Genomic DNA, 25,832 nt, shown 5'->3' on the forward strand with positions numbered 1-25,832 from the left:
ATGCAGGGAAGCTAGCGAGTCCAGCAACCTTCAGTAGGATTTAACTTAGAATATTTAAGGAAAATACAAGTTTATGAACAAGGTTGAAAAGAGCAATGTTCAAATGGACTTTAAAGCACTATGATTAACTAGAACATATGACCAGTTTTCTCACATGAGACAGTTCCAGGATTAGAGTGCTAAATCAAAGTTTAAGTTGCCAGGATTTAGGAATCTCTCACAGAAAGAATAGGATTGTTTCAAAATAAAAATTTTAAGTGTGAGTTTTACTGTTACTTAGTATTGGTTTTCAAAATGTTGTAATGAAATAAGTGTTTTTTGTTATTGGATGTAGTCTGATGTAGACAAGAGGCAATATGTGTCAAAATAAATGTAAATATGACTTAGTTTAAGAGTTTAAGAAGCAGTAATCTCTAACAATATAGTTTATGGATGTAGCACGCTCCTGCTGTGCCACTTTGCTGATCCAGACTATAGTTTAATAACAGCGATTTTCACAAATATTTTTAATGCTGTATGGTATCTAGAGCATGTGAGAGTGTATTGTGTGTGTATATCATAGCACATACAGTAGGCTGAGAAATTGAAGGTCTGCACAACAAAATACCTGAGATTGAATTCAGAGAACTAGTCAACACGTCAAAAGAAAGTACAGGAGAAACTATAAACTGGACATTGTATTCCATAACTGAACTGATGAGAAAGAATTGGAAAATTGCCAGCTTTTTAACCTTTTAGAAATAACAGTGTGTGTACTTAGTACAGGAGATCATATTCTTAGAGCAGTTTGTTCCATATTCAAATATGTCAGCACACTTAGTGCAATTCAAAGTATTTTAGAAATAAAACATCTGAGGCTAAAAATTAGAGAACTTCTTTACAATGTCATAAAAACAAAAGTAGTTTAAGAGAGTTTTTAGATTTTGTAAGAGTTTATCAAACCCAGTTTCTATTATGGTATAGTCTAGCTGGGTAGGATGTATTTAATTTAGGAATCCAAAATATAAAGATAGTAACAGGAATCTGTTGTGCTATGTTATCTTCTACCATACGAACTCCTTTGAGTAGGTTTTTTTTTTTTTGTCAGAAAGTCTGATAATTTATGGGAGTCAAGTTTTGCTCTGTTTTACGTTCCTGATCTATAAAAATGGTTTTGCTAGAGAAAGAGTAGGAGAATGCTTTTTTTTTTCTTTTTTGGGGAGAGGGGCTGGTGGAAGATTTCTAAGAGGTATATAAAAAAAGCTCAGAAAGTTTCATAGTCCTCATTAAACGAGTTCAGTAGTCCTTGTTAAACCATTAGTTTTCAGACATTGGACAATAGGCAGTGCCTGAGAAAAGGAAAAAAATCCAGGTGAGTCCTGCAGTTCTCCATTTTACTCCCTGGAGGAAGATTACAGGCTACAGCAGTGGGAAGAGGAAATCAAACAGAATCCAACAGTCTTACTGAGTTGAGGAGACAAAGAACAGGATTCAGAAAAGCCAAGGGTAGGTCAAATTTGCAGGGCAAAAAAGAGGGAGCACAAAGATCTGTAGAGGGGTTCCTCAGGTTTTTTGGGTGAATACTGATCTGTGCATGTGTGAGAGGAAACTTAACTTGAGACCAGGAAGGAATCATGAAAGGAGTAGGCCGAATAATTCCTGAAACTTACACAAAGCTGGGAGTAGTTCTTCTTTCAGCCAACCAAAGTGGAAAGATCTCATAATAAATGGCATTGTGTAGAGTACTCAGAAAGGTATTGTGTTGGTGAGGCTAGATTAACTCTGGGCTAAAGGCTATTCTGGACCTGCTTTAGCAAAGCTTAAAGGCAAAGCTGGAAAAGTATCAAACTGATTCCAGTTTGACTTAACTGCTTACCAGAACAAAGCCCAACATTCTGTAAAGGAATATAACAAAATCTAGCACCTCAAAATGTGAACTTCATAATGTCTGGCATCAAAGCAAAAATTGCTAAGCATGAAAAGAAGCAGGAAACTATATTCCATAGCCAGGAGTAAAATTCATCAGTAGAAACAACAGAGCTGGAAATACAGAGATGATGGAGTTAGCAAATGAAGGTATTAAAATGGCTGTTGTAAATATGCTCCATAGCTCAAAAATATAGATGAATATGATGAGAGGAGAAATGAAAGGTAAAAAAAAGGAAATTCCAGAGATGAAAAATACAATATCTGAAATGAAAAATACATTGGATGGGATTAACAGCAGATTATTCACTGCAAAAGAAAAAATCAGTGAATTTGCAGACATGGAAACAATCCAAAATGAACATCAGAGGATATATAGCTTCTATTTAGGGTATAGAGATCTGCAACACATGCCATTTTCCCTCTTTATGATGAGAAAAAATGAAAAGGCCTGATAAAGTACAAAACTCTTTTTTGAGTTCATCAGGGAGCTGAAATTACATGGCAATCATGTGACCTAAATTCCAAGGAGAAATGGTACACATGAACTATACTACCTGTGGCAAAGCATGGGAGAATAAGGTATCACAACACAAGCAGGTAAGAGAATCAGTGAAAACTTTAAAGTTCAACAGAAGCCCAATTGTTAGCAGAAGGTCAAGGGTTGGCAACATATCAGTTTGAAATAACTGGGAGCATCTAACAAAAGAACAGTTCATAAGGGGATTTCACACTCATTCTCAAACTTTTCCTCCTCAAACCTCCACTGAGTACTCACAAGAAAGATTGGGGTTAGGGCAGGAGACTGAAGAAGATTCCCATTGATAATACAGGCTTGCAGGTGCTGATCATCTATCATTATGGGCAAAGCAGGAAATGCATGCCAGCTTCCCTGGATTCTAGGTACTTAAGCTGCTTTAGATGGGGCAACAAAGCGTCTTGCCCAAAGGACATAAGCTAAGACGCATTGTGATTGGGGGAGGACAGAAAACTCATCATAGACCTAAGAACCTACACTAAGTACAGGTCTCCTGCCTATCAGAGAGGGCTAAAAACTCCAACCCAAGGTCAATTTTAGATATGAAGCAGACTTTTGCTCTTATAGGGAGGAAAGGTGAAGGACAGGAAAGCAACAGCAGTCTACCACTGGAGGAGAGGCAAAAGCATGGAGAGACACCCCCACTATGGAGCACAGGTTTATAGAATCTGTTAAAAGCTGAGGATGAAAAACTAACACTCAAAAAAGTCCTACAGCAGCCCAGCCATATGCCAAGCACAAGGCAAAAGCAGCCAATCACTGGAGGGAGTTGAAGCTTCTGGTCAACTAAAGATAACCAAAGCAACAACAATCATACCCAGCTAAACTCCGAATTAGATTGACTCATTGCCTTACTCTGGAATAGGCACACTCATTTCCAGGCCTAAATGCTATTTACCTCAGTATCTGCTCTTCTACACGTAACATCCTGCGTTCAGTCAAAATTATGATTCATGAACATAAGCGGGAAAAAACACATTGTCAAGAGGTAAAATAATCAATAGAATAAGACCTAAAGATGAGTCAGATGTTGGAGCTATCAGACAAGGACTTTAAAGTAACTCTGGTTAACATATTAAAGGATCTAATGGAAAAAGGTGCACAACATGCACAAATAAATGGAAAATTTTTAGCAGATAGATGGAGGTAGTTACAGTCAAATTGAAATGTTGGAAATAAAAGACACGATATCAGAGATGAAGAATTTTTTCAGGCTGTCAATAGACAACACAGTTGCAGAAGAAATCAGTAAGTTTGAATACAGTTAACAGAAATCCAAACTGAAACAGAAAGAGAAAAAAGTGATAAAAGATCTATGGGACAATATCAAACAGTCTAATATGTTTGTGATTGAAGTCTCAGATGGAGAAGGAGAGAGGAAAAAAAATCATAGATATAAGATTTTTAAAAACAAAACACAGGGGCTTCCCGGATGGCGCAGTGGTTGGGAGTCGGCCTGCCGATGGGGGACATGGGTTTGAGCCCTGGTCCGGGAAGATCCCACATGCCGCAGAGTGACTAGGCCCGTGCGCCACAACTGCTGAGCCTGAGCTCTGGAGCCCGTGAGCCACAACTGCTGAAGCCTGCGTGCCTAGAGCCCGTGTTCTGCAGCGGGAGAGGCCACCGCAGTGAGAAGCCTGTGCACTACAGCAAAGAGTAGCCCCTGCTCGCCGCAGCTAGAGAAAGCCTGTGTGCAGCAATGAAGACCCAATGCAGCCAAAAATAAAAATAAAATAAAATAAATACATTTATAAAACACACACACACACACACACACACACACACACACGCTCCTAGAAGTATATTCCAACTGCTGAAAACCAACAATAAAGAGAAGATCTTGAAGGCAGCCAGAGGCAGAAAAACCATGTATATACAGAGCAATAAAAATAAACTACATCAGACTTCTTATTAGAAAAGTTGCAAGCATGAAGATGATAGAGTGACATCTGTAAAGTGTTAAAAAAAAAAAAAAAAACCCCTGTCAACCCAGAATTATGTATACATTGAAAATAGATATTTTTTCAGTAAGGACAAGGTAAAAACTTTTTCAGATACATGAAAAGCTGAGAGAATCAATTCCCAGCAGACTTATGCTACAATAACTGTTACAGTTCTTTAGGCATAGAGAATGTGACACCAGGCAGAAACTTGGATCTACACCAGTTTTTTCTGTAAAGGGCCAAATATCATGTATTTTAGGGTTTGTTGGTCAGACAGTCTCTGTCACAGCTACTCATCTCTGCCTTTGTAACACAACAGCAACCATAGATGATAGCTTTATTCCAGTAGAACTTTATTTGTAAAATCTGGAAGCAGGCCAGCTTTGGTTCATGGGTTATAGTGTACTAGCCCCTGATATATACAAAGAAATGAGGGCTCCAGAAATGGTAAAAGTGAAAGTAAATATAGAAGACATGTGCTTCCTCATTTTTAATCATACTATAAAATAACTGTAGGTCTAAGCAAAAATCGTAACGCTGTATGTGGGGTATATAAAATATGTAAAAGCAAAAGGCGTAACAACAATAACCCAAAGGATTGGAGGGAGGGTTTTGGAAGTATACTTTCGTAAGTTTCCTATGCTATTACATTATTACTTGAAAGTAGACCCTTTTAGCTAAAGATATATATTATAAATTGAGGGCAAACACTAAAAAAAAAAAAAAAAGTCGATAGTAGAGACTAAATGGAGTACTTGATCCAAAAGCAGCCTGAAAAAGAAATAAAGAACAGATGAGACAAATAGAAAACATCTAACAAAAATGATAGATTTAGGGCTTCCCTGGTGGCGCAGTGGTTGAGAGTCCGCCTGCCGATGCAGGGGTCACGGGTTCGTGCCCCGGTCCGGGAAGATCCCACATGCCGCAGAGCGGCTGGGCCCGTGAGCCGTGGCCGCTGAGCCTGCGCGTCCGGAGCCTGTGCTCCGCGGCGGGAGAGGCCACAACAGTGAGAGGCCCGCATACTGCCAAAAAAAAAAAAAAAATGATAGATTTAAATCTGACCATATCAATAATCACATTAAATGTAAATAGTCAAAGCACACAGAGAAAAAAGAGATTGGAAAAAAAAGTTTTGACTTTTTTATTCTCTATTTTCTAGTGATTTTTGCACTTATTTTAAAGAATAGGTTCTTCCCTGCATGAAAATGTTTAAGTAGTGAACATCACATTTGTTTATACACTGTGGTAAACCTCCTCACAGTGTAACAATGCTAATTCCTCCTTTTTACCTAATAAGAATGGTCTGCCCCCCTGTCCCCCATGAGCTTCAGATAACAACCAAGGTATCCTGAACCAATGGCTTAGAACTATCATACCCAATGTAATCTCCCATAACCATTTTTCCCAACTCCTGGAAAAAAAGGAATAAGCAAGTAAAGGATTACATGCAAGCCTGTCTACCCTGTTTCCTCTATGTTATAGAATCTCCAACTCTGTTAAAATTCACTTTAGGTTGTTCTTCTTTTATGCTTTCATTTCTTTTTAAATTCTTTACCACCTTTTTCATGCCTTGCATGCTTGTTTTGGTAAATCTTTTTATCTTTATTTCAGTTGTGAACAGAAGCTTAATTGTTTGTGGCCCAGTGTACAGATTGTGCTAGAGAAATGCCCATTCATTAATGCTAAGGGAAGAGTGAAGCCATTAGCTTTTAATGAATTTTAATGAAATGAAAGGCATAAAGAATTTTAAAAACTTTGAAAGTATCCACAAGTTCTCTTTAAATTATTTCCCTGGAATCTACCTACTTCTCTATTTAAGACTTTTTCCTCAAGCACTGATATTCAAGCACAGGATACACATTCATGGATCTTCCAGTCAGTGTATTTTTCTTTAAAATAATAATTAATATTTAATTAGCCCTTATCTTGTGTTTTTCCCTATTTTAAGCATTTCGATATTAATACATTTTAACCTCACAAAAACCCAGTGAGGTAAAACTCTTATTATCCCATTGCACCACTGAGACAACTAAGGGACAGAGAGGTTAGGTAATAATGTTAGTAAGAAGTGGAGTGGGAATTTAAACCCAGTTAGTCTGCATCCAGAGTCACTGTTTTTAACCACTGCCCCATGCCTCCTCTCTGATTTTATTATTACAATTTTTTCTTTACTTCCTTTAATTTCTTCCTTTGTTTCTCCCTTCAACAATTTTACACAGACATACTTTAACTTGATTTGCCATTTATAACGAGTTGGATTGTGAAAAAACAAAAAAAACCTCAGGCTTCCCTGGTGGCGCAGTGGTTGAGAATCTGCCTGCTAATGCAGGGGACACGGGTTCGAGCCCTGGTCTGGGAGGATCCCACATGCTGTGGAGCAACGAGGCCCGTGAGCCACAATGACTGAGGCTGCGCGTCCGGAGCCTGTGCTCCGCGATAGTGAGAGGCCCGCGCACCGCGATGAAGAGTGGCCCCCGCTTGCCACAACTAGAGAAAGCCCTCGCACAGAAGCGAAGACCCAACACAGCAAAAATAAGTTAATTAATTAATAAACTCCTACCCCCAATATCTTCTTTAAAAAAAAAAACAACTTATTTTGAGTGGTTTGACTAACAAATGAATGCTAGATGATAACCCATTGAGAATTCAAGGCAAGCCTTTACCTGTTTTCAAACTACAGAGGTCAGATGGCAGTAAATTGCAGTGTTGGAGGCCACTCAGTGAAAACTGAATGTGTCATATTCTACCCTCAGAGTTCCCATCATGTAGCAAGAAGCTTATTTAAATCTTAGTAGACCATAATGGGGATTTAAGGCTTTCTTTTGGGCTTTCTACATCTGTTTTAAGAAAACAGAATAGAATAGTCTCTTTCATTTGCTCCACATCTGTACATTTTCTGTGGTGTACCAAATGTGTTTACCTTTCTGTGTTGTATCGGTGAAGGGTGTTGCGCCCCAGTGAAAAGTCTTATTACCATTTAGAGGTTTTCTTAATTTGAGTAGATTGAAGTCTTAATAATTCTGAGTATATTAACTTCAGTTTCCTATATTCAACATACCATATTCATGGTTTAAATATCTCAAAATGTATTAAACTGATGAACTGCCTATATACTTCACTTCTACTTTTTTATTTATATTTTTGTATATAAATTTATTTATTTTTGGCTGCGTTGGGTCTTCGTTGCTGCACACGGGCTTTCTCTAGTTGCAGCGAGTGGGGGCTACTCTTCGTTGCGGTGCACAGGCTTCTCATTGTGGTGGCTTCTCTTGTTCCCTCTTGTTGCAGAGCACGGGCTCTAGGCACGTGGGCTTCAGTAGTTGTGGCTCGCGGTCTCAGTAGTTGTGGCTCGCGGGCTCTAGAGCTCAGGCTTTGTTGTGGCGCACGGGTTTAGTTGCTCCGCGACATGTTGGGGTCCTCTTGGACCAGGGCTCGAACCCGTGTCCCCTGCATTGGCAGGCGGATTCTTAACCACTGAGCCACTAGGGAAGCCCTATACTTCATTTTATAACCATACGTCATCATTATTCCAAAAGTCTCTACATTTTTTAGCAGCTTGTCTTCTTCCTTTTATGGAAGAAGCCCTCCTGGCTCTCATTTCCATGCTTGTTTCATTTCACTACCCTGTTTCTGATCAGATAGTTGGTGAATGGTGGCAGTTCCATTGACTAGGTCCTTTTTTTCTATTCCAGTTCTCGCTGTCAAGGGAAACTAGCTAATTAACAATCATTTATTATCTGCTATTTTAGAGCATAGTCCTCTTAAACTGTCTCTCTGCCTCCATGTGGCTGTATGCCATAGATACAGCCTTGGACTAGAATCTGTTCCTGGCATGCAAACAACACAAGTCTTGAATTCCAGTCCAGTGTTCCCTGAACAAGTGGCATCTGCCTTCTGGTCCCTGGATGCCATAAAAAAACAGACTCAGACAGTGACCTTGCCTGATTAAGGCCACGGTTTAAATTAAAACAGCCAAAATACAGAAAGATGTGAGAAAATCATGGGAATTAACAATAATGAGCTTCATGTTCTGTTTATCATTGTATGATACAAGAAATTTCTGAGAGAAAACATTCATACAAGGATTTGATGAAAGCAGAGACAGTATGTCAGGAGGAGTAGATTATTTACGTGTATGATTACCAAGATAGTTTGATAACAATGCTACTCTCTCTTCCCCCAGCCCAATTTTTTGGTGATGTGATTTTTACCTGATTTTCTTTTTTTTCTTTATTTTTGGGGTAAGAAGAGCAGACAAGATTGAGGTGTGATGAAGGATTGGCTCAGTAGGATTGGCTAGAAAGTTGTAAAGCATCGATTGAATTATTTCAAATCCTTTTTTATTTAAGAAAGGCATAAACATTAAGATACAAAAGTTACCTGATTATTTTTAGAGAACACATATTCACCATGTTTTCTCCTGAAATGCAGCCAAAGATGAAGAGATAATTCCTAGTTCTATAATTTGTTGAATTGCTGTAAAAATGAAATGTCTTTGTTTCTAAGTTTTAAACAACATAAGGTTGGGGAAATGAGAAAACACACTTAAATTCTGAATCTAAGGCAAAGCAACAATGCAGTACAGATGTGAATATGTTTTCAGATACAATTTAGAAAAGCATTTATTAAGTAAAATGTCTGAGAGAAGTGTTTAGATTTTGATCTACCTGTAATGAGTACCTTGGTATGGATTCTGTATATGGCACAATTGGACCATGAAATGGTCCAGAAAGTTTTGAAAAATGACTAAAATTGATCAAATGTATTTTCTTATTGTACTCTGTTCATTCATTCCTAATTTCTACCTACCTTCTTACCTCACCGTCTCATATTGAATCCTGCATTTTAGTATTCTCTCTGGCATTCCAGTGTCTGAAAGGCAAACTGTTTTGTATAAACCTTCTCATCCTCGTCTATTTGTTTATATTTAATTTGTGAATCTGATTTTTAGGAGGAGGGATGGAGAGAATTGGGAAGGGTAGCTGGATTGGTGAATGTTTGCACCCTGGACTGCTTCATCTCAGGTTTTATTCTCAATAAGTCATTTCTGAAGTCTATTCAAATTGCCCAGGTCTGACTGTGTGTTCTTATCAAGGATAATGAGATCCTTTCTTGGTGCTGTAGCTATTCTGCAGGATTGATTGGGAAGATGCTTATATTTCTGATGCCTGTCACAGGAAGTTGGTGCAAAGTTAAGATGGAATAAGTGATGAGATAAAGACTGGGTTAGAAAACTGATTACAACTGGGAACTTGCTAATCACTGACCTCTGTAGGGATCCTCTGGTTTATCACTAATCTCACTCACGCTTGGCATTTTCCTGTGCTGCTGCCTCATCATTCATAGCTGTGTGAGTAATCTGGCACAGAGTGAACAAGAGGAGGGCATAGAGAGTCCAGCAGCTGTGCTTGTTGGCACTAGATATTTAAATATCTTCAATGTAGCCAGCAGCGTGCTTGGCACAAATGTTAGCCAATAATACTTAAATAAATTGTTGTGAAGAAAATAGGCAAGCATTTATGTTTAAAACCCTCCCTCTCTTTCCTTCTCTTTTAAAAAAAAATCTGTTAGAGTTCCTTTTTAGATTTTTTTTTCCTGTAAGTTTAAACAGGTTGCTACCAGAATGAAGACTGTAGTTCTGATATTAAGCATCATCCTAGGTTCCTTCAGAAAAGAATTTCCAACTACTTTATAAGCATTAATTAAATTGTGCAGGCCTGTGTGAGGTACATGTTACCGAGTTGGTTTTCCTAAAAGAGTGAGTTGGGGCCATTGATGTCAAGTGACTTGTAACTTGCCCAGTTCACTCAGTGAGAGAAAAGCAAGAGCCAAGACATGAATCCAGTGATCAGAATTCCTAAGTCTCTGCTTAGATATACTCAATGGCATTACAGGTTTCCACACTTTGTAGGATAGTATTTTATGTTTCTCCAAGTGGTCACTGTGATTCAAATTACATGAAACCTTTGGTAGTGTTCACCCACAGAAAGGGAGGGAAAGCTTCTCTATAAGTAAAGAGGATTAGGTAATTAATGAGTTTTCAGAGATACCCAAGAGGGAGGAGGATATTCTGCTCATAAAACTGTGATCAAATTTAGATTTGTGGCCAAATATTTAGATTTGCCTATGTAAGGATTTTATATTGTTTCTCTGAAAACTAAATATAGAAAAACTCTCATGATTTATATACTGAAATATTACATTTTGAATCATGGTAATGTTGATCTAGGTAATTTTTGAAGCATCCAGGAATTCTCTTTCTAAGTTAAGCCTTTATCTTTTGAGAAAAACAGTCTCATGCTGCTCGTTTAAAATATAGTGATGCAGTTTTTTATTTAATAGATTTTGAGTTTGAATGTAAATCAATATGCCTGAATGAACATTGAGATAATACTGGCTTTCAGTCAGATAGGGAAACTATTTGTTCTAATTTGTGCTGTTACTCATAAAGTCAACAGTTATTTCTTGAGTAATATCTACTCATTGAAATTACTAAATTTTGCTGGAAATTTTCAAGTATTCACTGGACTGCTGCAGAAATAAATGCTGAGCCAGCTACATCTTCCATAATATCTTTTTCTCTAGTCATTCCCTCATAAAAACATTATTTTGCATTGGTAGGAAAAGAGCACATACAGCTAAGAGGGTATTATAGGTCAGGTTTCTCCAGCCAGTAGATTGAGATCTACAGGAGATCTTGAAAATTTATTGTCATATCTCAGAGCTTCCTTCAATCACTCCTTGGTATTAACAGGATGAAGAATACAGCTAGCAGTGCAACCAGCAGTGTAAGTAAAGCACCTTTCACAGTGCCTTGCACGTAATAGCTAGTCAGCAAATTCCAACAGCAACCTCAAGACTTTGAGAGTGAAGAAGAGGCAGTGGAAGCGTCCTACACTGCTGTGTACCCTAAGGAAGGTTCAGCAAAGCAGCTGGAGAGTTCGTGAGCCAAAGTTGGTCAACAAAGTAATGCCATGTCTCCTGGGAAGGGGTGTGCTTTACTTTCCCCACCATACTCTGTCAAATGTGTTGAAAGCAAGTGGGCCTCAGTACAAAAGCAGTCATGGATTCTAGAGCACAGCAGCTGGAGCAGTTCCCCAAAGGAACTGACTTCAGGGAGTTAGTTACATTCCCCAAAGTAGGAGTTCTGCAAGGTGTGTTCTCATGGCTGGCAGAGCAATTAATTTTTTAAAAATTGTTTTAAACGTATACAGACAAATCCCTGCATTGGCCACACAAAATAATCTCTCAGGATGTCATTATGTAACCTCTGATCTTGTCCAACTTGTTTATTCTTATAGATTAGGAAACTGAGGCCCAGAAAGACATGATAAGAATAAATACTTTTATAACAGGCACTTGAAGCAAGAGTAACATCATCATGTGCCCTTTGTGAGAACTGAAAAGAATAGCTATTACCTGTGAGTGTAACCAGCATAACTGCCCATGTCTCATTATACCCAGAGCCCACCTCTGGAGTAGTTGGGCTTTGCTGCCAATTATTTTTGGAACGATTTGTCATCATTCCCTCTTTCAGCTGGAATACGTTTCATATGCAGTGCTAAATCAGTTGATTGGTAGAGGCTGCTTGGAGGGCTCAATAGAGAAAAAATTTTATACTGTATTTGGGATCCACTAAATGTCTTTGTATATGATTAGAATATAAGAATTGTGTCCTAAACCTCCAATGGAAAATAATGCAGTATAGTATGCTGTTAAGAATTTGGTGTCAGATAGCCCTACATTCTAGTCTTTCATCTACTTAGTCTGTGACCTTGAGCAAATTATTTTTCCTCATTAGTGCAATGGGAATTTAATAGTACGTACCTCAGTGGGTCAGGACAATTAAAGCCATCACTACCTTTCATCTGGATTATTTCAGTAAGTCTTCTAATTGGTCTTCGTGCTTGCATACTTGTTCCGCCATAATTTATTCTCCACACAGCAGCCACAGTGATACTTTTAAGATGTGGATCATCTTTTCAATAAAACAATACTGAAGTCAATTGGATATCCCTACAGGAAAAAGTTGTACCTTGACCCCCTACCAACATAAAAACCAAATTCAGATTTAAGTGTGTGAAAGATTAAGCTTTTAGAAAAAAACATAGAAAAATAAATTTGTAACCTTGGAACAGGCAGAGATTCTTAAACAGTGCACACACCAAAGAATGTTAACCATAAAGGGGAAAATGCACAAATTGGACTATGTTAAAATGAAGAATTTATGTTTATCAAAGATACCATTAAGAGAGTGAAAAGGCAGCCTACATAAAATATTTATATAGCTACAATAAAAGGTTTTGTATCAAAAATATGTGGACTCCTACAAATCAGCAAGTAAATGACAAATAATCCAATAGGAAAAAAGTGAGCAAAAAATGTGAATAACCATTTCACCATAAAACACCTGAATGTCCAATAATCATGAATTCATTGTGATTCACCAGTAGTAACTTGGCTGCTAAAAATGTCTGTTAAGTCTCCCACTGCATTAATAAACAGATGTGCAACAAAAGAGCTAATTGTTACACAAATCTCTTTACTAATAAGAATGCTGGAATGTTATATAATATTCTGCAGTTTTTATTTTACTGTTGGAAATTCTATTTTCTGAGAGTTCTCCCTCACCATCCTTACACTTTGGCTTTTTAGTGTTATTCTTAAAATGTGGGTGATACAAAGTAGAAGGCAATCATCAGTGGACCTTTTTTTGGTGAGACTCTGTGTTCAAAGTAGTACTGCTTTGGGTGGGAGTTGGACAAGGTATCCTCTGAAGTCTCATTGAAAAATGAGTCTTTGATCCTGGGAAAGGTCATTTCGTCTTACTTGGTATTTATAATTACTCAGAAATGATGTAGGGGTCCCTTAATTCACCTGCACTTCAAGGAGTTTCCAAAATCAGAGTTTACTTTTACCCTGCTTAAAATCTGAACCCTTACAACCAGGGTTCCCCAAATTGGGTGTGGTACATTCCATCAACATAAGTGACCTGCCAAGAGGATTCCTGTCATTTCGACTCTTTCCTCCACTCCTCTGGGAGTGGACATGCCTTCAATTTTTGAGGTGGAGTAAGCGTTAGAAATTTCTGGTCATGTTCTTCCTACCCCTCTTTTCTGGGGCTTCCAAGTATTTAGCATAAATTCAGATAGGTTAGGGTAACGTGATGAATCAAAGATGAAATTTAAAATAATTTTATTTAAGGAAATGTGAAATCCTGCATTTACAATAGAAAAATCACTTATATAAGTAAAGGATAGGATGACTTGGTTTCTGTGGTTCAATTTTTTTTTTTTTTAGTCTAATTTATGCCCCAAAAGGTAGTATGACTGTTAAAATAAAAAAAACCCAGTATATTCTTGACAGCACTTACGGAGTAATGAAATGCAGATAGAGTTGTAAAGGAAGGCAGGTTTCCATGTTTCTCTTCTTTTGTGTCTTCTTATATTTCCTTTTCTCTTTGCCATTTTGTGTGTTTAGTCCTTACTTTCTATCCCCTTCTTTTTCTTTTGCCGATTAGGGGGAAAGGGCATTTAATTGCTTTTGAAAAAAAATCAGTGAGCTCTATCTCTCTATCAGATGAAGGATGGGATCCTCTTTATATTTGGTTCTCACCACACTAGAAACTTCCAAGACTAGCTAGATTCTCACTCTTTAGGCCTTGGGCAAAGGAAGCGTGTTCAGCTCTGACCTTAGAGTTTACTCAGGTGTCTGATCAACTTGTCCCAATCAGTGCATATCTGTTTTATCCTTGAGACTGATTGTTCCCACAGCCTTCGGATGGCATGATCTGGGTCTAAATGAAAACCAATTGACAACTCTTAAGCTGTGCGTAGGGCAGAATACAGCTTATCTCCCAGACCACTTTTGTTTGAAAATCACTTGCCTTAAAAGGCTGTATTGTTCTCACATGGGCCACCTACTCAGAAGACACATCTTCTGTGAAATGGTGGGTAGTTTCATCTCCACCTTTAGTATGATCAGAAGGTACGTATTACTCCATTCAGGTTTGAATAGGGGTCCCCTTCCTCGTTCAGTAGGCCTTATGGATTGTGTCAGCCCCAGGCAATTGTCTGTCCACTCTTCTGGAACCACCCACAGTGTGTTTTGGATCTGAACCTCAAGACACCTGACCTTAATTGTGAAACTTGTTTTTCATCCAAGTAAGGTATAAACTTCTCTACTTCTTGACACCTATTAAGGGCACAGGCTTGGGTCTTCATCTCATAACCCCACCATCTGTCAGATTGACTAACCCATAAATGTTTGATGGAATTTTTCAAACTCAAATTCTTCCATCTAGTCAACTCTTGGATATTTGTGATTCGGTTGGGGAGGAATGGGTTGGCAAGGAATGGGAATGAACTGTGCCTGTCAATCCTCAGCCTCAACTTGACTGTTGATTGTGTCCTGTGCCAAAAGAATGTAGGTAAAATATCTTTTGAAGAGTTCTTTATAAACTAATATTAACATTAGTTTGTATTTTTGGAGCTTAGGCAAGCAATGGAGAGTTGCAACTTACTGTTGTGAAATGTATGTTTTTGCTACGGAACAAAACAACTTAGAATTCTTTTTTTTTTTTTTTTTTTTTCGGTACGCGGGCCTCTCACTGTTGTGGCCTCTCCCGTGCGGAGCGCAGGCTCAGCGGCCATGGCTCACGGGCCCAGCCGCTCCGCGGCATGTGGGATCTTCCCGGACCGGGGCACGAACCCGTGTCCCCTGCATTGGCAGGCGGACTCTCAACCACTGTGCCACCAGGGAAGCCCAGAATTCTTTTTTTTTAATTCCAAGAAAATTTGTTATAATAATGACTGCCTCAAATAGTTCATACATCTTATACAAACAACTGGGTAAAATAATTTCTTGAATCAGTAATTTGCTATTTCTTGAACAATTGTTATAAATCCTATCCAAATTAGTCAAACTCATCTGTCGTATCTTGAGCATTTCTCAGTTTGGGGTCAGAAAATACTGAGTCTGATTAATGTAAACCATGTAAGTCTAGGTACTCAAAATACTTTTGCACACAAAATACTTATTTATGAAATACGTGTTTGGCTTGATACACAAATATGTATATAAATGTATATCTTTCAATACATGTTGTTCTTCTCCTAGTGTTGAGGTTCTCATCTTAGGGTGGAGTCTAGAGACTCCCAGAATGGAAGGAAAATCAGTGAACTTGGACAGGGAGAAAATTGTCATTTTTATTTTTTCAGTCTCCAAGTAAAATTTAGCATTTCCTTCAATTTTGAATGAGGGTAGCAAAACAGTCCTGATAGTATCTATGATTTTTATCGCTAATAGAACAGATATTCTCATAGTATAATATAGTTGTTGCAGATATCTTTAAACTGTCATTTATGATTTGAAATTACCATTGTTACTAGGCCTGGTTCTAGATCTAACTATTTAATGTGTTAATTAAAAGGCACATATACTACTATGCAGCAAATTTCTTTAACATTTTAATAACATACCAGTTTACTTTACAATACTACATATTTTGCTTTGTACTTTTAAAAACATTATTGTGAAGACTGCCAAAGAGGCCCAGGATGCATACACGCCCACACACAAATAAAACCCCTCTGCTAGAATATCCCAGTAAAATTTTTATAATATTTTCTCATAGGTGTTTCAAGAGAAATTAGATATACATTAAGTTACTAGTAGTTGATGAATTGTATTCAGCTGATGTTTACTGTTAAAATTGTCCACATACTGTAATTTATGTATAATATTTATGTAGAAGTAGTAACCCCATAATACAGTAGTCAGAAGTTTTTCTTATTTGTCAGACACCTAAGATTAAACAAAAAGACATAGGATTCATTTTAATTCATGAAAAGAGTTCTTGTGAAAAGTAATTTTGAAAGAATTAAAGATTATTGTCTTTTAAATCTCAGACTGAGTATGCATTATTATATTTTAGGAGTACCCAGACTTCTAAGTCCCTAAGAAATAAATAGTTCCTAACAAATTAAAGGTGAAATAAAAATGTATTTACATTTTGGAATCTCATTTGAATTAGGTTCATTGTCGTTTTAAAAACAAACTACCAACTTTCCATTTCAGAAGGAACTTTTACTTTGAAATATTTTGAGCTTATATCAAATGAGTTTTCATTCTTTCTGGTTTGAATATCCTCTGTGAAAAGAAGAAGTTTAGAAATTTTAATAGGCACAGGAAGTAAGTTTTAAAACTTGACATTTTCTTAAACAGTCTATCTGATGGGTAGCCTCCACACAGATACTTAAATTAAGATTGTATTTGAAATCTGTACTTTATTAAAAAACAGACCTAATATTGATCTCTCACTCTGTTCCCTTTACCACCTCAACAATTAAAAAAAAAAAAAGATTCCTTACTAGTGTATTTGAGTGAAAGTATAACAGTTGTTGCTTAGTTTCAAGTCTTTACTGGTTGTTTGAGATAACGTTTCAGGAAGAATTTACAAGGTTAAAAGGGCTTGGTGAGTACTTCAACTATTAATAAGTTGATAGTGTATTGTGAATGACAACTCATTGGCATAGTCTTTTTTTTTTTAAACTTTATGATATTGGTTTAAAATGTTACTGTCTCCCAATTCTGTCCTGCCAAGTGTATGAGACATGATTTGTTGTGTTTTTCTTTTCATAAATTTATTTATTTTATTTCATTTTATTTTTGGCTGTGTTGGGTCTTTGTTGTTGCATGCGGGCTTTCTCTAGTTGCGGTGAGTGGGGGCTGCTTTTCATTGTGGTGTGTGGGCTTCTCATTGCAGTGGCTTCTCTTGTTGCAGAGCAGTTGCTCTAGACACACGGGCTTCAGTAGTTGTGGCTCACAGGCTCAGTAGTTGTGGCTCACGGGCTCTAGAGTACAGGCTCACGAGTTGTGGTGCACAGGCTGAGTTGCTCCACGGCGTGTGGGATCTTCCTGGACCAGGGCTCGAACCCGTGTCCCCTGCATTGGCAGGCAGATTCTTAACCACTGTGCCACCAGGGAAGCCCCATGATTTGTTTTTAAAGGCAACATTTTCTTAAAATTGAAGACATATACTGAGAATGATTTTTAACATCTCATAAACTTGTTTAATGTAGTTGATTAATAAAGTACTACCTGCAAATCATAGATGTGGGCTGTTCTTTATTTTTTCCCAGTGATCTGTCTGCCTGTTATGGTGTGTTGGCATATCCCTTCAGTCTCTTCCATATTCTTGGTCTGGCAGGGAGGGGTGTGTGTCAGAATTGCAAATGCATAATCCTTTAAGGATTTTGTGAAGCCACATTCCGAGAGTTGAAGTGTAGAATCTAAAACTGTGAGATATCACCTTGATTTTTATAAGCAGTCTTACTTGTGAAGGATATATTTAAAGAGTTAGAAATGTTTTTCTTTTTAATTTCATATGTGTATTTTGCAAATTAAAATTCTTTACGTAGAACATACTACTTGGTGGTGATAATGTGAGGCAACTAGACCACATTAATTAACCTGTTCTCATAAATCAGCATTTTTATGTGTTGGCATTGCTTCACGTGAAATAGGTGCTTCATCAGGAACAGACAGTAAGTGCGTCTTAAGACATATGCTGTAATATCCTAATGGGCCCAGAAATTATACTCTTAATTATTAAAGTGTTTTCTAATACCTGACTTTGTTATTGGAAGAATTATTTTGTATATCTAAAGGTTCAGTAGATGCCAAGTTCAGGTTGTAAGATTTCTACATCAGTTGGCCAGTTGAATACATCAGTGGGGTGCATACATCAATGAAAATGATAGAGTATTACTACATATGTCTCTAAGTTTTTTTTAAATTATGCACCCTATCGGTAAACAATTTTCAGCATCCCATCTATGTGTGCAGTTTTTTAAATTAATAAACTATACATTTTTATATAATCACAAGCTGATATCTCAGTGTATAGTATACAATTATGGTGACTTCATATAGCCTCAATAATTTTAAATATTTTGGATAACTTGTCAGATTTAATTACATTGTGTTTTTTTTACCCTGAAATGAAGAAAAAGAATTAGCTGTGCCATTGTCATTTTTACTTGTATCTCTATCTTTGATATTAACATCAAACTGTGAACCTTGCAGAAATCTTTTTAAGCAACATGTCTATTTGTGAAAGACTGTTTAGTTTAAAACTATATACTATTTGAAAATTGGCTTTACTGAACTTACTTAAACTCATGTGTATTGAAAAGTAAACGAGTAAGAACACTACTGTCAATTGTCAGCACTGTGAGACACCTGCTCTCCCTCTCAAGCTGGCCTATACCATTCCTGATACTTAGCCATCAGCTTTTGAACTGTAAATATAATCCCAACAGGAATTCTTATACATTTCGGGGAAGAGTATAAATTGGCATGACAACTTCAGAGAAAGGTAATACTTATGAAGTTGAAAGTGTGCATTGTTTAACCCAGCAGTTCCACTTCTTTGTGTCTATCCTGGAGAAACTATTATGTGTGTATAGGACGTGCAAGTATATTTGTTTAAGCATTATTCATGATAACTAGAAAAAAAAGCAGAAACTGTTTTTCTATTTTTCAGTAGGAGAATAGATCAACTGTGGTTTTATTTGTATAATGGGACATTTTATAGCAGTAAAAAATGAATGAACTAGGTGTTTACTTTTAACATATATCTCAAGATGTATACCATGTAACCCCATCTGTTTAAATGTATTCAACACAAATAGTAATGTATATTGTTTGAATACATGAATATGTACTAAAAGATTCAAAATATACATGGGAATCATACCAGTTTTATGATAGTGGTTACCTTGTGGTCTAGGGTGAGATGTGAACTGTATCTTTACTGTTTCAATTTCTCAGAGAGAGAAGGAAAGGGGAGAGTGTTCAATCTGAAGCAAATACGGGAAAACATTCTCACTTGTGGGTATATGAATCATACTATTGGCTCTATAGATATCCATGCTTTTGAATATTTTTTTTCATTATTTCACGTGACTTGAATGGTAGTAAGCTTTTTAAGTCTTATTTATTGGATTTTTGTCTTCTTGTTTCTCATTGGTTCTCTGTACTTCCATGAATGGTCTAGAAGTTGAATTGACTGTGTGTCAGTAAATGAGGATTTTTATATGGAGCTATTTTCTTTGTTTTACAGGAAAAACTTCAGAGAGGGGCTCATTTTCCCTGTACAGCAGAGATACTGGATTACCAGGCTGTCAAGTAAGTTAATAAATAACAAAAGCAATGAGATAATTCTTTAACACATAGATAAAGACTTTAACAGAGGAGGTAGAAATTTATCCAATTTATTTCACCATTATTTGTGCATTTAATTTGTGACTAAATGTGGTGGGTTTTTAGTAATTAAACATATTTTCTTTTTTTCTGCTCCTCTGCATAAAATGGTTTCCCTTCCACAGTTCACCAGATTTTCTTTCTCTAGCATCAAAGAATTTCATAACTCACCTCCATTTTAACTGGAGGCAAAGTAGCAGTTAGCTTCCTACCTTCTTCCAAAATGCTTATTTCTGAAAATGATGTTTATTTATTTCCTCATGAAAAGAACAGTGTTGCCGATAGAGTACAAGAAGAACATAAAATTGCTCTGTGTAGCTTGACCATCCTATGTTAAACTTACTAATGTTGGAAGTACTTTCATTTCAACCTGTTACCAAACTCAGGTCTGGCTGCTTGCTGCTTGAAAATCAATACCTGAGGGGCAGGTGCTGGTAGAAAGGAAGATTGCTTTTAATCAGACAGCTGGCAGTCTGGGGAGAAGGCAGACTTGTGTCCCCCTCAAAACTAACTCCGAAGATTCTGCTCAGCCAAGACAGTTTTTAAAGGGGAAAAAAAGAGCAAGTAATCTCAGTTAATCATTGAGATAAGGGATCAGAGTCATTGCCATCCCCCACTGCATGTAGTCTTGTTGACTTCTTGTGATCTTTCTTTAGATGCTGTCTTGTTCACAAGTTTGTTCACACAGTTTGTTCATGAGATTACTAAAGGGGAAACTAGGGGAGAGGTCTGGTCATCTGTTAATTACTTATTCTTCATTTCTTCTTCTTTGATCTATGGGAAGAACCAACAGGTTAGGCAAGGTATTGTGTCATCAAAAGATCTGAAAACTGCTTGGGCCAGAGATGACCAGACCATGGTGAGTGCCTGGTTTAAGGGTAGTTATAATATAGCTTTGCTAAAGTGACAATACACACGGGGTTTCCTGTTGAGGGCAGTTTCTTGCAAAGTGCTACTTGCAAATCTACATCCAATTTTTTGAGCTTCGTACAGTCTCTTTGACTTGTAATCTTTCTTTCAGCTCTTGCATATTCCTTAGCATGTTGCATTTGTACTAATGGCCATTTTCTCTGCTTCTTTCCCCACATCTTTACACTGAGAATCCTAAACACTCAGTTTGCCAGATTCCCATCAGTGTCAAGCCAGAAAGCATACAAAGGAAAGGCAGAATATATTAAATTAGTTTTCTGCTGTCTGCATGCCTTTCATGAGACCCACCCTAATTTTAGACATAGGCACTTAACTGTCATACTAACAATATTACTTCATTTAATACCTACCCCATAATTATGCCTTTCAGAATCAGAATACCTAGGTTCAAATCCCATCTCTGTGAGTTTCTGACCTGTGGTTCTAAGACAAGTCATTTAACCTTAAATCCCATCTCTGTATTGACTTCTTCATTTGAAAAATAGAATTAGCAATTTTTTCCCCACATACTTTGTAAGTCTCTGAAGGCTAAACTGCATGTACTTGAAAGGGAAAGACAGTATTTTACAAAATGAATGCATATTTTAAAATGTTTCTATTCATATAACCCACCAAAAAAAGCTATTCTGAGTCCTTAATATTATTTTTAAGAAACCAAAAAGATTGAGAACCACTGGTCTAATGTTAACACTACTGCTAAACTTGAGGAAAAAAAACTGTTGTAAGGTCTTTGAAATTACAGCTGAAGCTGTTAAGTTATTGTTAATGCTTATATTAATTAATGAGTTTTCACTTAACATTTTTTATACTCCCTTGGCAAAGGTGTTGCTATTTAGTTAGAATCAGTGATAAGCTCCATTTATGTAATTCTCCAATTTTGCAAAGATGAATCTTAACAGTTTTTTGTTTGTTTGTTTGTTTTAAATGTTGAGCCTTCTTTTAATTTATTTATTTTCATTTTTGGCTGTGTTGGGTCTTCACTTCTGTGCGAGGGCTCTCTCTAGTTGAGGCAAGCGGGGGCCACTCTTCATCGCGGTGCACTGGCCTCTCACTGTTGTGGCCTCTCTTGTCACAGAGCACAGGCTCCAGACGCACAGGCTCAGTAGTTGTGGCTCACGGGCCTAGTTGCTCCGCGGCATGTGGAATCCTCCCAGACCAGGACTCGAGCCCGTGTCCCCTGCATTGGCAGGCAGATTCTCAACCACTGCACCACCAGAGAAGCCTGACAGTTTTTACCAGTGATTAATATGTGTTTATACCAGATTTAATTCTCATATCAAAACATTTATTTAAACCTAGATGCATAGCACTCTAATAATAATTGTTATCATTTACTGAGCACTAACTAAGCCAGGCATTGAATACACATTTAATCTGCCCCCCCTCCTTTTTTTTTTTGACCATACCCACAGCCCATGGGATCTTAGTTTCCTGACCAGGGATTGAACCCAGGCTCTCAGCAGTGAAACCCGGAATCCTAACCAGTAGGCCACCAGGGAACTCCCACATGTACTCCTTTTAACAGCACCCATTTTGCAGGTTAGAAAATGAGTGTTCTCCAGAGGTATCAGTAATTTGCTCAATGCCGTATACCTAGCAAGTGGTAATAAACCTTCTAAACTCCTGCTTGATGTTTTTAGCCTTGATGTAATTATACTGCAGGTAAGAATCCCTTACCTCCCTCTCATTTTAATTTGTTCAGTCATGGAGGGGCCTGAGAATTTCTATTTTTAACAAGTACCCCAGGTGATTTTAATTCACATCGACTGGGAATTATGCTTTGAGACACCCAGTTCCTCTGTATACTCCAAATACAAGCACATATGGAGTATTAAAAAAGAAGAAACTGTAAGATTGCTTTTTAATAATTTTTTATCACATGTTGGAGAGATCAGGCAGGCCTAAGGAAAAGAGAACAAGGTTACGGTAATGTATGATATGTAAAATAACAATATTCCTGTATACAGGAAGATTTATAGGTATTCAAGTCAGGGAAAGATTTGTTTTTGAAGAATTCATGGAAGCAGTGCATGGGCCCCAAAGAGAAAGCCCAAAATTCAGCACAGATGAGAGAAGATTATACTGCAACAAGGATAAATAACATCAGTGAAGACCAGAGGGCTCTTAAAATAAGTGAAAGTATTCCTTACTGTGAAAGGAACAATGGCTTTGCTATTTATTACTGTTACTTAGCTCTGGCTATGCTGTAGTTGCCAGAAGTTATGATGGTTCACACCAGCTGATTTGAGGCCTAAGTAGTAAACCCAGGAAATTCAAGAGTTTAAAAAGATGTATCACTCCCATTCAAAGAAAAACCTGTATTCCAAACTGTATTTATTGTAGTGGGTCAGAGAAAAAAAAATACACCAAAACAATTAATAATTGGCTGCCATTTTATCTTACCTGTTCACAAGCAACATAATAATCTTAACCACACAATGATACTAGAAGAAAATATAAATAGTGACTACAAAATTATATCCAAACACAACTTTGAAATCATTTTTCTTCAACAGAATCCCCAAGGAACATTTAACTCTGCTATTAATGTACATAAAATGCTGCTGACATACTGCAAAAATCAGGCTAATTTAATAATGCCTGATGGGCCTTACTTCATGTTAAGATGATGTAATAATATGTTGCTAAATGAGTCTCCTTATATTACCTTCACGGCAATGGCATAACTGATGAGCCATTAAAAGGAAACTGGTGTAGCAGTGTTACTGGAAACATTGATAGATCATTCTGCAATTGAATTTTTTTTTCTGCGGTACGCGGGCCTCTCCCATTGCGGAGCACAGGCTCTGGACGCGCAGGCCCAGCGGCCATGGCTCACGGGCCCAGCCACTCCACGGCACGTGGGATCTTCCCTGACCGGGGCACGAACCCGTGTCCCCTGCATCGGCAGGCGGACTCTCAACCACTGCGCCACCAGGGAAGCCATGCAATTGAATTTTTTTGGTTCAACACAGAGCATAGAAACCAGCATCTTTATTAACAATAGGTATGGGGGGAGGGATAAATTGGGAGGTTGGGATTGACGTATACACACTACTATATATAAAATAGATAACTAATAAGGACCTACTGTATAGCACAGGGGACTCTACTCAGTACTCTAATGCCCTATATGGGAAAAGAATCTAAAAATAAGTGGGTATATGTATAACTGATTCACTTTGCTGTACAGCAGAAACTAATACCATACTGTAAATCAACTATACTCGAATAAAAATTAATTCTAAAAAAAAAGAATAATATTAACTGTCCAAAAAAAACCCCAATAGATATAATACTTTAATAACTGTCACCATGAAGTAAAAAATCCTTTTATGATTATGACAGTTTGTCATTGCTGCCTCTTAAACTTAAGTGTTTATTCAAATTTGTGTAAGTTTTTTTCCGTCTTCAGCCTAGAAGAGGCAGTCTTGTTTTTTCCCCAAGGGACTTAATTTTCATCAGAGTTAAGATATTATACCCTTGAAAAAAATAACAGTTAACTTTAAAAACTCAGTTAACTGTTACTTAGAAATTTACCCATACCATTTGCTTCTTTAAAATCCTCTTTTTCCATTAGTCAATCTCATTATATACAGACATTTGATAATGATAAAAGTCAATACATAAGGAAGATAAAACAGTGATAAATGTGTATACACCTAATAACAGAGCTTCAAAATAAATGAAACAAAAATCAGTATAATTAGAGAGATAAATTCGCAGTCACAGTTGAAGATCTGAATACCTCTCTTAGCAGTTGACAGAATAACTAGACAAAAATTTAGTAAAGACATAGAACTAAATGAACCATATAAACTACTGTGACCTAACTGATACTTACAACATTCTGTTCCCAACAACTGAAGATATAAATCCCTTTCAAGGGTACATGTTACACTCAACAGGATTGAACAATGTGCTCATCTTTAAATCAGTGTCAATAAACTGAAAAGGTTTAAAATCATACAAAGTATTTTTTCTGACCACAAACGAATTAAATTAGAAGTCAGTGATTTACCTAGAAAAACACCAAATATTTGGAAATGAAAGGACTGTTTCATTTAGACATGGGCATATCTAAATAACCCATGGTTTTGAAAAGAAATCAGAAGGGAATTTAGAAAATATTTCTAACTATAATGAAATATGATATAGCAAAATTTGTTGGTGCAATTAAAGCAGTGCCTTGGAGAAAATGTGTAGCTCTAAATGCTTGTATTAAAAAAGAAGATCTACAGTACATGACCTGAGGTTCTGCCCTATGAAGCTAGAAAAAGAAGCACAGAATAAGTGGAAGGGAGAAAGCAGTACAGATAAGAGCAGGAATCAGTGTAATATTACACAAATAATAGAAAAAGCTAACAAAGCCAGAATTTGATTATTTGAAAAGACCCATAAACTGAATAAGTCCCAGCTAAACTAAGTAAAACAAAGGGGGAGAGAGAAGGAGGGGAAAGAACACTAATTACCAATATCTGAAATGGAAGAGAGGTTATCACTGTAAATCATATATACATTAAAAGAATAATAAGGAAGTGTTGGGAATAACTTAATAAATTTGACAACTTTGGTGCAATAAGCAAATTTCTTGAATATTACTCACCAAAAGGGGACAAGATGAAACAGAGAGTTTGAATAGCTCTCTATCTATTAATACAAGTAAATTCATTTCAAAAGCTTTTTCACAAAGAAAGCTTGACTGTCATATGGTTTCATTGGTGAATTCTTTTAAATGCTTATGGGGAAAAATAATACCAATCTTACACAAACTATTTTAGAAAATAGAGGAGGAGGGAACACTTTGCAGCTCATTTTACAAGGTGAGCAACACGCTGATCCTCAAAATGCACATGTGGTTTGTACCAGAAGTGAAAGTTTGGCTTAATTGTTGAAAATCAGCCAGTGTAATTCAACACATTAACAGACTTAAGAAGAAAAACATTTCCAAAGATGTAGAAAAAGTATTCAGCAAAATCAAATATCCATGATAAAACCTCTCAACAAACTCAGCATAGAAAGCAGCTTCCTCAGTTTGATAAAAAGACTTGCATGAAAGATCTATAGCTTTTTTTTTTCTTTTTTTTTTTTTTGCCATATGCGGGCCTCTCACTGTTGTGGCCTCTCCTCTCCTGTTGCGGGGCACAGGCTCTGGACCACGCAGGCTCAGCGGCCATGGCTCACGGGCCCAGCCATTCCGCGGCATGTGGGATCTTCCCGGACCGGGGCACGAACCCGTGTCCCCTGCA

General features: G+C 37.2%; 1 protein-coding gene across 14 annotated transcripts in view; it reads left to right on the plus strand.

The window, feature by feature from the left end:
* TCF12 (transcription factor 12) overlaps positions 1 to 25,832 on the plus strand; it is a 382,195-nt gene that overhangs the window by 238,966 nt on the left and 117,397 nt on the right. For 10 of the 14 annotated variants that reach the window (XM_073801056.1, XM_073801058.1, XM_033851719.2 and 7 more), the window contains 2 exons: positions 19,514 to 19,578; positions 20,438 to 20,512. In XM_073801056.1, the coding sequence (XP_073657157.1) occupies positions 19,514 to 19,578; positions 20,438 to 20,512 (140 nt within the window). The remainder of the gene's footprint in view (positions 1 to 19,513; positions 19,579 to 20,437; positions 20,513 to 25,832) is intronic. The other 4 variants (XM_033851722.2, XM_033851724.2, XM_033851725.2 and 1 more) reach the window with 1 other exon arrangement.

The sequence above is a fragment of the Tursiops truncatus genome, chromosome 2 (genome assembly GCF_011762595.2).
Source record: "Tursiops truncatus isolate mTurTru1 chromosome 2, mTurTru1.mat.Y, whole genome shotgun sequence".
In the NCBI taxonomy this organism is placed as follows: domain Eukaryota; kingdom Metazoa; phylum Chordata; class Mammalia; order Artiodactyla; family Delphinidae; genus Tursiops; species Tursiops truncatus.